Raw genomic sequence first — 15,053 nt, forward strand, 5'->3', positions numbered from 1 at the left:
AATGCTTCTCTTCCTTTAATTGGGGTTAGCTTATAAATGGTTAATGATCACAGTCAATCTCTTTAAAGGAAAAAGGAGAATAGGTTATAGAAATGAATACTTTGTATTAGTATGGATTTTCATTTATTTATACAAATTTAAGGTCAGTTTTGTGGTATGTATATTTCTCCTCTTATCTAGGTATTGTGTTTATATAGCTCATTTTAAAATTTAATGTATAATTAAATACAAATTATAGTCAAAACTTATAGTTAGGTTTGTTAGGTTTTTATAGATATACAGAGATATATTTCAATTGGATAGGCATTCTTCAAACCTTTCAAAGATCTACAGAATATGGCATTTAAAATGGTTTAGGGTTTTTCTTGACAGTGAGACATAATTGCTCCTGGCAACACCACCTGCATCAGAAAGGAATATGGACATTGAAGAAAGGAAATGGCAAGACTAGCTATTTTGGCAAGATACCGCTCTTGTCTAGACTGTTTTAACTCTCTATTTAACTATATGCTTTATAAAGTAGATATGCAGGTCCTACAGAAAAGTGACTGCTGATACAAGATGGACATTGCTACAGGTTCCTACTTCATGGAAGAGTCTGCCTACACTCTACAGGACACAGAGAAAAAAATGACTGACAAACTGCCAACACAGGTGGACAGTTTCAAATTGCCTGCTTTGTTGAGGAGTCTGCCAGACACACTATGGCCTATAGGTTGAAGATGAAACATTACACATGAACTTTGGGTGACTGACTGGACAGTGGGCTGTCTTTATCATTTCTAGAGTTTCTATATTATCCTTTTGTGGTCTTTCATGGAGTTGAAGACAGATAGTTATGGTTATAGTTTTCCTTAGGATTAAAGATAAGTTACATATATGACTTAGACTCACAAAGATAGGATAGATGATGGAATGAATATTTTAAATCTTGCTAAATGTTAATGAACTAAATATTGTTAACTATAGTTAGTTATTATTATAGTTCTTATTTTACAACTGTTTTGTTACATATATTACTATGTAAGTTAAAACCCTTTTTTTTAGACAGAAAAGATAACGAGAGATGTCATTCTGTAAATATGTTTCTCTTATTGGTTAACGAATAAAAGCCTGTTGGCCAATAGCAAAGCAACATAGGCGGGACTAGGAGGCAAGGAGAATTCTGGGAGATGTAATAGAAAGGAGCAGAAATGCAGGCCCAAGAGGAATAAGAGGTGCAGACCTTCTCTCTGGTAAGATAAGACCACGTGGAAACACTTAGATTGATAGAAATGGGTTAATATTTAAGAAAGAGCTAGTCCATAAGAAACGCTAGTAACTGGCCAACAGTTTCACAATTAATACAATATCTCTGCGTATTATTTGGGGCTGACGCGGCTCTGGGACTAAGTTAGTGGGAAAGTGTTCATAACAAGGGTTTCTCTGTGGCTTTGAACTAGTTCTTGTGGACCAGGCTTGTCTCAAACTCAAGAGATCCGCCTGCCTCTGACTCCTGAGTGCTGGGATTAAAGGCATGTGCCACCACTGCCCAGCACATTTGGATACAAGTTTAACATAATGTAAAATTTCTGACTTTATAGCATCTTCAAGTTCTATCCCAGTAAACAGAAGAAAATTATTTTTGTTAAAGAAGGCAAGAAGTCTAGAAATCAAGTGGTTATAGGTTATATATAGGATTGACTTTTTTTTTTTTTTTTTTTTCTGAGACAGGTTTCTCTGTGTAATCTGGCCGTCACAGAACTTGCCCTGTAGACCAGACTGACCACAAATTTACAGAGGCAAGCAGATCTCTGTGAGTGTGAGGCCAGGATGGTCTACAGAACAAGTTTGAGGACAGGCTCCAAAGCAATAGAGAAACCATGTCTTGAAAAGCCACAAATAAATAAATACTAAAAAATAAAGGCACATGAAACCATCACCTGATGGTTATATTATCAACTTTTAATATGAGGATTATTAATCCCAGCACTTAGGAGGCGGAGGCAGGTAGATCTCTGAGCTCGAAGCCAGTCATGTACACAGATCACAAGTTAGAACAGCCAAAGCTACACAGAGAAACCCTGTCATAACCAAACCAAACCAAACCAAACCAAACCAAACCAAACCAAACCAAACCAAACCAAACCAAACCAAACCAAACCAAACCAAACCAAACCAGGGCTGGAGATACAGCTCAAAGGTTAAAAGCATTAGCTGCTCTTCCAGAGGTCCTGAGTTCAATTTCTAGCAACCACATGGGGGCTCACAACCATCTGTAACGAGATCTGGTACTCTCTTCTGGTGTACTTGCAGACATTGTTATGTATATATTATAATAAATATTAAAAAAAATTTGAAACCTTAAAAACAAACCCAATTAAAATCAAGATTATCAGATAATAATTTTTGACTAAGAATATAAGATCAGTCATAGTGTGGGAGCTTAGCATGAGCCCTAGGTTCATTCCCTAATGGTCAAGCGTCCTGATTTCAAGTACTGGCTTCTGAAAAAAAAAAAAAAAAAATCACTAACCGCACTGGTTTCCCGTTGTAAAAGTAGATTAAGCTAGATGTTCCTGACTTCTAAATAAAATGTCCAATGATAGAAGATAGCCATGGAATAATTCTTGAAAGAAGTATTTTAACTCAAAATAAATTTATGGCACAGAAAACAAATAATGATCACACTATTAGCATGGATTCTAAATGTCTGAAGGAAGAGGTGAGGAAAACAAATGCAAAGATTAATAAGCTGGCTGTGTTTTGAGTTCCTTCAAGTCATTTTCAAAGTTATTACCTGGTGTAGGCTGGAATTTTGCTGGAGCTGAACCTCCCATTGGTTTGGACATTGTCTTAGCAGGTGCAGCAGGCTTGGATGGCATGTTAGCTTTGGCCTTTTCTAGCATGGCCAGTACTTGATCTTTAGAAGTTGGCTAGAAAAACAAAGCAAATCAAAGTTGACACAATGATACATTCATACTAAGATTATTAACAGGTCTGAACTCCTACTTTTTATTTACCAATGGAGTCAGCACAAAGCACAAAAGTAGCACACATTATGAAGTCACATTTGAGTAACTACCATTCTAGAAGGTAATAATTTGCACTCCTATAAGTCACCAGACTCCAGATCTACACTGTTAAAAATTTTGTTTTTGCTCTCATTAGAATTTCAGATTGAAGCCAGACAGTGGTAGCACATGCCTTTATTCCCATCATGCAGAGGAAGGTGGATCTCTTGTGAGATCCTCTGGTCTACAGGACAGCCAGATGTATTACACAGAGAAACCCTGTCTCAAAAAACAAAAATAACAAAAATGGATTTCAGATTGAGCTGAGTGGTCAGTAGTGGTCTATAATCCCAGCACTTGGGAGGCGGAGGCAGGTACATCTTTTTGAGTTCAAGGCCAGTATGGTCTACAGAGTGAGTTCCAGGACAGCCAGGGCTGTACATAGAGAAACCCTGTCTCCGGGGAGGTGGGGGTGGGGGAGATTAAGATTGAGTCCTATGGTAGGTGGCATGATCTTCTGCTTATATAAATTAATTTAATATTTTCCTAATAGATTTTAACAATGCTAGCCACAATAACTAGTACCTTTAGTTTCCCAGTAGCCTTGGCCATTTTTTCATATCCTAAATGCATCATAAAGAATGGCAAAGCATCTTGGGCCTTCTTTCGTACATCTCCATTTCGGTCTTCTAGACAAGAATACAGATGAGGAACACAAAGGATAAGGTCTGTGGGAGTGGAACGAAGGGTAGGTAGTTTCTCAGCCAGCCAGCCCAGAAGCTATCAAAAGAAAAAAAGATTAGTCAAACACTGTAAGTGAATAAGTACTAATGATTTTTATTGGTCTCAGACATTGAATTGTTTTTTTCTTCAGTACTAGAAATGGAACAAGCCTTTAGTGCTAGGAGGCAGAACTGGTGCCTCTACATGTGCACCCACCCACCCAGACAATGAATTAAAAAAAAAAAAAAAAAAAAAAAAAAAAAAAAGAACACAGAGAGCTCTAGCAATTTGGTATCATCTTTATATACTTTTATGATAAGTTTATGCTTTAGTTTATTTTTCTGAAGACAGGTTGTCATACAGTAAGTCATGTTACCCTGAAATTCATTATACAGAACAATCTGGCTTCAAACATTGTGCTGATCCTTCTTGCCTTAGCCTCTTAAGTACTAATACTATAGGAGTAACTCACCATTTTTGGCTTTAAAATAAAGTTTGTTAAGCTGGGCACGGTGGTGGCACATACCTTTAATCCCAGCAGGGCAGAGGCAGGCAGAACTCTTTAGTTCAAGGCCAGACTGGTCTACACAGTGAGTTCCAGGACAGCCAGGACCACATATAGAGATCCTGGTACAACCCTCCCATTTCCCCCCCGTCTCTCCCCCCATCCCAAAAGTTTGTTTTAACCACAAATATATAGCTTTTATGGAGGTCATGTAAAATAGGTTAAAGGTATGAGTAAAATACACAATTTACTTATGGTACTAACCTCTTGCCTCAAGAATGGGTTTTCCTTTTTGAGTTCTTCAGAAAGATCTTCTCCCTCCAGCCATTCCTTCATGCCAGTCTGTTCTGCCCAAGCATTCACAGTTGCTAGGGCAGCAGCTCGAACATTGTTCTGAAGTGAGAACAGAATGGGCAAAAATATCAAGTACGATTTGGAGGGAGGGGTGAACAATGGAGGTTTCCTCTAAAGTCCCATGTACATACTTGAATCATCTTCTCTGAAATAGAAACTAGTGCTGTGGTTGTATTAAAGACTTCAAAAGAAGGTGGAAATAAAAAACACAAAGCTGGAAGAAAAAAATCCTATACTCTGTTAGGTAAAACAATAATCTGGACAATTTTTTTCTTTTTTCTTTTTTTTTTGGTCTTCTAAGACAGAGTTTCTCTATGTAGCTTTGGCTGTCTTGGAATTCACTGTGTAAAACAGGCCTGCCTGTTCCTCCTGAGTGCTGGCATGCCAGGCTAATCTGCATGAATAATAAATATATTTTGGAAGAATATCTGGAATACATATATTTTGCTTTCTGAATTTTATGTCCTTATCTGATAAAGAATGGACAAAGAATGGAATTCTATGTTAGGGACTTCAAATTGTTAAGAATTAAGATACTTTGTATAATCATAGAATACAAAGATTTACAAATTGAAAAATAAATGTAATTTCTCAAATTAAATGAATTACACAAAAGGGACATTAAAATATTTAGCATAGAGCTAAAAAACAAAACAACCCCCCCCCCAAAAAAAAAACACTTGCAATTTTCAATGGCTTCTAATATTGTCAAATTATAAACACCTTACTGAAGAAAAGCATGCTATAGTAGTCCAGTAGTGGGAAGGATATAGAAAATTACTTCAAGATCCAAATCCATATACTTAATCATTATATCAAAACTTTTAAGCCAGGTATGTTGACATAAACTTTTAACCCAGCACTTGGAACACAGAGGCAGAAAACTCTCATGAGTTTGAAGTGAACCTGGTCTACACAGAGAGTTCCAAAACAGCCAGTCTCTGGGCCCCCACACTGACAGCTGGGAATCCAGCATTGGACTGACTCAGACCCTCTGAACATGGGTCTCAGGAGGCCTGGGCAGTCTAAAGGAACTCTGACAGTGGAAACAGGATGTATCCCTGGTGAAAGAAAGGACTTTGGGAGCACATTCCCTATGGAGGGATACACCCTTAACCTAGAGGCAGGATGGAGGGTCTAGACTTGACAGATTTTGATGACCCCCTCCTGGAGGGCATCACTCTATCTGTGGAGTGGGGGGAAAATGGGATGTGAGGGTGGTGGTGGTGAGGGAATGGGAGAGTGGGAAAGAGGGAGAGAGGGAGGAAGGGAGGGAGAAGGAACTGGGATCCATATGTAAAATAAAAAAAAAAAAAAAAAAAAAAAAAAAAAAAGAAAAATTTTTAAAAAGTAAATGCATTAACAAAAGAGAAAAATAAATAAAAAGAAACGCTGCCTCAAGAACAAAAATACAAAAAAACCCCCAAAAACTACCCAAAAGAAAACATTAATGATGTCATAATCCTTAACAGCAATCATTTATTGAAAAAAAAAAAAAAAATATATATATACACACAAGCAGAAATAAGAAAATGTTTCAACTAATTAATCAAATATATCAACTACTAAAATTTATTTCAATTCTGTAAGAAAGAAAAGTTCATAAATTAAACCTAGAGGACATAACTATTTAAGGATCATAAGCTTAAATAATTATACATCTAGTTATCACATAAATTCTGCTTGAAAGGTAAGCATGTTTAATATTTTTCTTCTAATAGTATCATCTTTATAAATTCTTAAGCAATTACCTACACTGTAAAACATAAAATTATCCTTAACACAAGAATGTGGCTGACTTATTACAGAATGGAAATATGATGAGAAGAGATTTACCTTGCTATCGCCAAGGACAGTAAGGATAGGTATGCCTAAGTTCTTTACATGTTGCTTGATGTTTGGACCCATGGCTACTGCCAATTGCTGAAGTATATTCAATGTCTGCTGGACCTGAGGTAGAAAGATCCAACACAGGTTCAAACTGTAAATAATGCTGTTAAGTGGTCAATATTACAGGGTTCTGAATTAAAAATACAGCAGTATTTTGTAACACAAATCTACCTGGATTATGAATAATTTTTTAGTCTCTGGGCACGGCACTTGTGTTCACAAATCCATACTCAGACACACACACATACACATTTTATTTGAGATAGGATCTTACTATATAACTCTGGCTAGCCAGAGTGGCCTGGAACTCACAGAGGTCCACTGGTCTGTCTCCTGAGTGCTGGGACTAAAGGCATGCTCTACCATGCTTGGCAAAAAAATAACAATCTTTCAAAAAAAAAAAAAAAAAAAACAAACTATAGTACTAGAATTTTATTCTATAGTTTAAAAGGCATTGACATAAGAAACAATTAAAATACAGAAAATAGGGCCAGCACGATGGAATGGTGGGTAAAGGTACCTTTCATCAAGGCTGACAATTTGAGTTCAATCCCAGAACCTTAGTGTGGTAGAAGGAGAGAACTGAGACCTGCAAGCTGTTCTCTGACCTCCATATGCACTATCTTCCATCCAAATAAAAACAAGTAAGTACTACTTTTTTTAAATTAGAAATTAAACAAAGCATAGTGATACACTATGTACTGGAAGGGATTGATACAGAGGAACTGCCTGGAGTTTGAGTAGCTTGGGAGACATAGTGTGTTCAAGGCCATCCTGAACTACATAGTAGATCTCTATCTTAAAACGGAAACAAAAAAAAGTATGATTAGGTATATTTACATATATTAAAATTAAAATAGTTCCACACAAAAATATTTAGTATTGGATTCCTATAAAAATAAATTCTGATATTTAATAGAACTTTTTTGTAGCTCAAAGCATATAACACAAATACTCATTTTTGCTAATGAAAGCCACAATGAAAACGAACCTTCTATAGAAGCAGGGGAGGGGAAGAAAGAGAAAAGGCACATGGTTCACGTACCAAGATTTTATTTGAATCATTGAGTCGACCCTTCAAGGCAGTTGGAAGTTCACCTATATTTGGTTGGATAAATTTTGCTTCATTGATAATACCTGCCACTTCATCTAGGCCTTCTTTCCTGATCTTCCAATTCTTGTCACCAATTTTAGACACCAACTCTGAAGTAATTTTGTCACTGAAAAACAGAAGGCATAATTTAAATTCTAGACTCCTCAAAGCAAATGTCACCAAAATTCCCTATACTGAATTAAAACGTTAAGATTTTATTATAATGAATTTGGATATACTAGTGCATAATTACAATCTTAGCACTTAGGAACCTAAAACAAGAAGACAGTGGGGCCAAGGCCAGTCTGTATTATACAGTGGAACCCTATCTCTCTAACCCCCTCCCCCCCACAAAAAAAGCCAAAACAAAGCAAACAAACACACAAACAGCTGGGCTTGGTGGCACACTCTTTTAATCCTAGCATCCTGGAGGCAAAAGCAGGGGGATCTCTTGAGTTTGAAGTCAGCTTTGTCTACAACTAGTGAGTTTACATATGAGGTCTACATAGAGAACTGGATAGCAAGACCCCGTCTGAAATAGAATAAAAACAAAAACCTAAACCCAAACTCTGAAACAGTGTAAAGAAGAAAACAACAACAACAAAACAAAAAACAATTTCTTAGGGTAAACCTACCTGATCTCTACCCTTGGCAAAAGATCAACCACATCACTGCCCCCATCATCTGGTTCATCTCCATCTTCCACTTCATCTGCACCACTTGTACTGTTCTTAGAAGTCCCTCTGGTTGGAGCAGGTGGGCTTTGTCCCTGCATCTACACACAAATGAATAAAACTAATGAACTAGAGAAGTTACCTAAAGTAAAATGTTCTCATCTTAGGGCTGAAGAGATAGCTTGGCAGTTAAGATCATTGGCTGTTCTACTAGAGGTCCTGAGATTGATTCCCAACAACCACATGGATGGCCCAACAAACATCCATAGTGGATTCTGATACCCTCTTATGGAATAAATGCATACATGTAGAGAGAGCACACATTTACAAAAAGCAAATAAATAAAATCTGAAAAAGTGTTTCTTTTATAATACTTGTTTTTGTTTGTTTTGTTTGTGGCTGTGCTGGGAATAGACTCTTAGGACCTTATGCATGCTGGCAAGTTCAACCACTGAACTTTATTCCTAACTCATAAAATATTTACATACAGTGTTATAAAACATACTTTAACTGAGAGCTAGATTTTAATTTTGAGACAAAACAGCAAGTTATTTTTATGGAAAACTACTAGAATGTGTCCTCTCAGTCACTAAGTTGTCTTTTGACTTCTATTTCCAAAACAAAAGCAAGCAAGCTGTGAACATTTTGCATGTTCAGTCAGAAAAGCCACTCAAGAAAAGATAGTTTGTTGTTTTGTTTTTAATTAAGAAAAAAATACATTAAAATTGCATTTTGATCAAATGTGGTAGTGTAGGCCAATAATTCCAGCATTCAAGAGGCACAGGCAGGAGGACTGCTACAACTTTGAGGTCAGCTTAGTCTATGTAGCAATTTACAGACCAATTAGGGCTACCCTATGTTTTTCTTTTAGCTTAATGTATTTTTTCTGAGTAGGTAGAAGACTCATAATGTCTGACATTATGAACGTGTAAAAAATGAAACAAACTCCTCATTCTAAACTATAATCAGTTTTCTTCTTCACAAAGTCAAATTGAGTTTCTTATGAATTCTTCTAGGAATACTTTATGTCTATAAAACCAAGCACATATTTGTTCTTTATTTCAAATATTTAAAAATGTAGTCATTTTGAATTTTCATAAAAGATTTATATTTAATTCTATGTATGTCTGTGTATGGTATGGTATGTACATTGTAAGTGTAGGTACTTGCAGGGGCCAGAAGAAGGCACTGGGTATTCTTGAGCTAGAGTTACAGGTATATGTGAGGCAGTCAACATCAGTGGTGCTAAGAAATTAACTTGGGTCTTCTGGAAGAGCTCTTAACTGGCAGTTATCTCTTTAGGCTCTGTTTTTCTGTGTATAGCTAGCTCTGGCTGTACTGGAACTTAGATTCTGTTTTTACTGTTTTTTTTAGACAAGAGTCTTATTCTGTATCCAGAGCTGACCTTGAATGCTATTATAGCCTATGCTGAGTCTGAAATAATTCATGGTCTTCCAAGCTCAATGTGTTGGAATTACATGTGTATGCACGCCATTAAACCCAGTTAAAATTTAGTTTTAACTAATGTGAAATTCTCAAGACTACCCCTTAGAATGAACCATTTTTTACAACCATTACCTTTTCAAATTCTGCATCTATCTGGGATAGGAGGGCAGGCTTCTCATCCTCAAAGAACATTCTCAAAGAAGGGCCAACATATAGAAACATCACACCAAGCAAGGTAATGGCAGAAGTCCTCACAGCCTGCCAGAGAAACAGTAAGAACTTTCTAAACCAGAGCAGAAGTACAAAAATGGTTATAATGCTTCCACACATGCTGGAGTGTACTCACTGGATTTGTTGCAGCGAGAGCAGTCTTCACATTGCTAATGAAAGCTTTGACATTCAACCTAGAAAAAAACAAATCACTGAAAACTAATAATAAACAAGTAAAATCTAAAATCTTCAAATTATTAAGAACTTAAACCAGACTTAAGGATTGACTCCCACTGAAAAAGTCCTCAGGTATCCTCTTTCCTAAATATGCTGATAAATCCTACTATGCTTAATTAAGACTTCAAAATCCACTCTTAAAACTTTTTTTTTTTTTAAAGATTTACCATCAGTGTACAGGTATGCATTTTGGTGGTACAGGCCACTTGAAGAGGTCAGATGAGAACTTGGTTGGATCTTCTGGAAATGGAGTTACAGACAGTTGTGAGCCACCCAATATAGGTGCTAGGGACTGACTTCAGGTCCTCTGAAAGAATACTGAGTGTTCTTTAACTGCTGAGTCATCTTTCCAAGCCAGAGGACCACTCTGTAGAGTTTTTCTTCTACCTTTATATGGGTTCCAAGGACTGAACTTCAGCCACCAGGACTTACTTGCTAAACCATCTTATTGTACTGGTACCCTGTATCCAGTATTAAACTCTAGATTCATGTACACATCTGCCTTGGTCACATTTCAATTTCTATGACTAGCAGACATCTTATACATACACTTACTCCCAAGCTTATGCCTTCAGTCTTCTGTAACTCATTTCAGATCCACACTTAAAGTCCCCCAGCTCTTCAACCCATCCTTGAACATCAGAATCATTCTGATTCAATATCCTTTAACTACATAGTTCTACTTTCAAAATATATCCTAAGTACAAAACTTCCACTTCTGTGATTTCCCCCTCCCCCAACAAACACACACAACATTTCTCTGTGTAGTATTGGCTGTTCTGGGACTCAGGGATCAGGCTGGCCTTGAATTCAGAGATCCGCTTACCTCTGCCTCCTGAGTGCTGGGATAAATGCATGTGCCACCACTGCCTGGTTTGCAAACAACTATTTCTTGACAGCACTATTTGAACAACATATTAAGTAGGCTCCCTATGCTTTACTATCTATCTTTGACTTCAGTCAGATACTCTTCTGCCAAAGCTTTCTACATCAAAATTTTGACAGTTCTGGGGAATAAACCCAGAACCTCATGCATACTAGACAAGTGTTTTACCATAAAATTACATTCTTTCCCTGCTTAAAAATGCTTCTGTCATCCTAATTTATTACATATGCTGAGGGCCTAGGTGACTTGCTCTCCTTTTTCCAGTCTTATTTCCTACCACTCTCTAAGCACAATTTACTTTAGCTATACTTGGAAAAGCGTATACTAGTCACCATTTTTACTTATTTTTGAGACAGGGTCTCATTATGTAGCCCTAGTTGGCCTTGAACTCATCAATCTGTCTCTGCTTGTCTTTTGTGTTGCTGGCATTAAAGATGTGGTGCCACCATTCCTGGCCCTTATTGCAACATTTTGTAAGCTAGTAAGTGGTAGTTATTATCAAATAAACAAACAAAAACCCCAAAGCAAGGCATAGAGAAAGCAACACAATATAGCATCTTTTTCCTTGCTTGACCCAGAATGCCTGGATTCAAGCCTTGGCTTTCTGTGCTTTCATTTCTTCATCTACAGAGCAAAGACAACATACTGCTATATGAAAACTGCTCTAAAAAGTCCTGGATAACTAGCAAACACCGACAGACCCAGGTCAGGAAGCCACAACAGGAGGGTTTAAATGTTTCCAGGAATCTAAGATTGCCTAAGTCAACAAAAAAAAACAGCTGTGGCCCCAGTAAGATGGCTTAAATGGTAAATGTGTTTGCTATCAAGGTTGGTGACATGAATTTAAAACTAAGCAGCCACATGGTGTAAAGAAAGAACCAATTTCTGAAAGTTATTGTCTGACCTTATGTGCATTCTGTGGCATGCACACACACCCAAATCCACACAAAAGTATAATTGGTAGGTCTAAATGGAATTAAAAAATAACAAACAACTATGTTCATATAAACATGGCAGCAATTAAAAAATTTTATATGTAGGAATACTGATAACATTTAATCCAAAAAAGAGCCCTTTCAGGCACTAAATTATGTAATTTTTGAAATGTATCTGACTAGAAATACTTGCAACTAGCTTTTCTGTGGACAGCTATTAACACTTATTAAAAAAATAACTTAGAGACCCATCTTTGGAGGGGACTGGACACGTGGCTCTATGAGAGAGTATTGACCTAGCATGTTCAAGGCCTTCTCCAGAACCTCTAGAAAGGCAGGGCATAGGAGATAGTTAAAGAGCTTAGTGCATATAGGCTTCTATCCCACCAAGCCTAAGGGTTAGAGTTTGAATTCCCACAACTCACATGGTGGAAGGACAGACTAATTCCCCAAAGCTGTCTTCAGACTGTCATGTGTATTTCATGGCATATGCCATCCACACATCCCACAAGACAGATAGACACACACAATCTATATCTTTAAATGTGTGTATGTATAATAAACACACACAGAAACCATTTATGAACATTTTAGTATATGTATATATATATATATACTCTTCTTTTACTAGATATCAAAATGTACAATACAAGTCAACAGATCTTTCTTTTATGTAAACTAGACAACCCAATTTCAGTGCTTCAGAAATAAGCAAAGATAGTGAAAAGAAATTAAGACCAAGGACTTGGTAAAACTCAATTATATTCCACATCCCTCCCCCCCAACTTACCCAGAAAAACCAAATTCTTTTATTGCATTTGATAACCAATTTAGAGTTTCCGACTGATTCTTGGGATTCTTTTGTGAGAAGGCCATTGACATCATCTGAAACAATCAAAAACATGGCATCAGATCTCCATTTTTCTCTCATATTTCTTATAGAAATAAATTACGATTCTAAGGCATATATGTACCGAATATGATTTTTCAGATGTTAAACTACATGGATCTATGAAAAATATTTAATTTACCCTAAAAACAAGATGATGTTTCTCTCTCTCTTTTTTTTAATGATTTTATTTATTTCTATGGTTTTTTGTTTGTTTTTGATTTTGGAGAGAGGATTTCTCTAGGAAGATTTGGAGCCTGTCTTAGGATTCGCACAGAAGACCAGGCTGACCTTGAATCACAGTGATCCACCTGCCTCTGCTCAGTATTTTTATGTTTTGCCTGCATGTACATCTGTATGAGGATGTCAGGTCCCCTGGAACTGGAGTTACAGACAGCTATGAGCTGACACATGTGTGTTTAGGAATTGAACCTGGGTCAGTCCTCTGGAAGAACAGTCAGTGCTCTTAACCACTGAGCTATCTCATCAGCCTCAGAAGTCACAGAATTTTGTCCTGGGCCGATTCATCCCTCCTTAGGCAGCCTGGTAGTTCCCCACTCCCGGGAGGTTGTCATACTGATGCCAAACTTAGTTCGGACACCCGATCAGCATAGCGCATTACAGCCCAGAACTCCCGGGAGGTTGTCATACTGATGCCAAACTTAGTTCGGACACCCGATCAGCATAGCGCATTACAGCCCAGAACTCCTATACTCAAGTGATCCTCCTGTCTCAGCCTCCTGAGTAGATGGGACTACAGGCATGCACCACCCGCAACTGGGGTGATAAGAGTTTTAAAAGCATTCCTATTTTAAACTTTTCATTTACTGATCATTTTGAATTATAATGTCTTAGGAAAAAAATTAACATCATCTTCTATAGTAAGCTGCAGGACAGCTTAATGGTTACATAATGAGACCTGTCCCAAAGGCAACACAAAAACAAACAAGAACCACAACAAAGAAACAAATAGGAACCACAGCATAAAACAACTTTACCTAAGAAATAACTGGAATTGGCAGGCGTAAACTAAAATTTGGGAAAAAATTGGGACAATGGAGGGAAAGAGCTCTGTGGAACTAACCTGTTCAGCTGTCCATGGCAACATGCACGCTTCAGCTATTGCAGTCATAGCTTCTTTTGCATTGTTCCCACATTTAACATCTCCAATCTTGTCTACAAGGCCATCTAATACAATCTGAGCAGAAGTTTTAGAAAAATTTCCCTTCTGGGCGATCAAAGCAACTATGTGAAGCTTCATCTGCATCACCTGAGCATGGATAAATATCAGAACATTATCAGGGAGTCAACAACATTCAGTTCCCCACAAAGCAACCTGAAGCTGTAACATCTGTAAAGATAACCAAATGATAAACAAGATTTTAGACAACCAAAGTAATTTTTATCTTTTGTTATCTATTACAGTAGCTAACTGACAATGAATATGGGGGGTGGGGGGGAGTCAACACAAAAAGAATGAATCCATTGATATGAAGTGCCATATCCATGAGGTGAATCCATGGAGACAGAAAATTAATTAATAGATGACAGAGAATTAATGTGAGCTACAGTAGAGTGGAGAGGCCTTGCTACTAAGAATGGAATTCTCTTGAGGAAGATGAACATAGTCAAAATCATTAGTTTTCAGCCTTCCTAATACTTCCACCCTTTAATATAGTTCTTTATGTTGCAGTGATCCCCAACCATAAAGTTATTTTGGCTGCTACTTTGTAATTGTTACTGTTATGAATCATAATGTAAATAACTGATATACAGGATATACTCAATCCCTGTGAAAGGGTCATTTGACCCCTAAAGGGGCCATGAACCACAGGCTGAGGACCACTGCTCAAAATCTAGTATTGTAGAACTATTACCATTCTGTAATTTAAAACTGACTTACACAGGCTCAATAAGTAGTTATAAAATATATTAACTTAATTTTTTTTTTTGTTAAGTCATATGTGGTGATGAATACCTATAATTGAAACTGAGGAAGGGGACAAGAGTTTTCAATGCTAGTCTGAGGCATATGGCAAGAGCCTATCTCAAAAAATAAATAGGGTCAGGGAAATGCCTCAGTTCCTAGGCAAATTGGTAATTGCAGAAGATGAGAAACAGTTCAATTCCAAGTATCCATGTAAATAGCCAGATGTAGTAGTGAATGCTTATGATCTCAGTAATGGGGAGGCAAAGGCATGATTTTGCTAGCCAGATA

At 37.2% G+C, this 15,053-nt stretch overlaps 1 protein-coding gene across 3 annotated transcripts in view; it reads right to left on the bottom strand.

Annotated features, from left to right (window-relative positions):
• Ckap5 (cytoskeleton associated protein 5) overlaps nt 1-15,053 on the bottom strand; it is a 90,841-nt gene that overhangs the window by 29,493 nt on the left and 46,295 nt on the right. For all 3 annotated transcript variants that reach the window (XM_051184203.1, XM_051184201.1, XM_051184202.1), the window contains exons 17-26: nt 13,920-14,105; nt 12,737-12,831; nt 10,025-10,082; nt 9,811-9,936; nt 8,194-8,333; nt 7,511-7,685; nt 6,412-6,525; nt 4,486-4,614; nt 3,579-3,773; nt 2,780-2,915 (exon numbers count right to left, since the gene is read on the bottom strand). In XM_051184203.1, coding sequence (XP_051040160.1) covers nt 2,780-2,915; nt 3,579-3,773; nt 4,486-4,614; nt 6,412-6,525; nt 7,511-7,685; nt 8,194-8,333; nt 9,811-9,936; nt 10,025-10,082; nt 12,737-12,831; nt 13,920-14,105 — 1,354 coding nt within the window. The remainder of the gene's footprint in view (nt 1-2,779; nt 2,916-3,578; nt 3,774-4,485; nt 4,615-6,411; nt 6,526-7,510; nt 7,686-8,193; nt 8,334-9,810; nt 9,937-10,024; nt 10,083-12,736; nt 12,832-13,919; nt 14,106-15,053) is intronic.

This window comes from Phodopus roborovskii, unplaced genomic scaffold, assembly GCF_943737965.1.
Source record: "Phodopus roborovskii unplaced genomic scaffold, PHOROB, whole genome shotgun sequence".
NCBI lineage: Eukaryota > Metazoa > Chordata > Mammalia > Rodentia > Cricetidae > Phodopus > Phodopus roborovskii.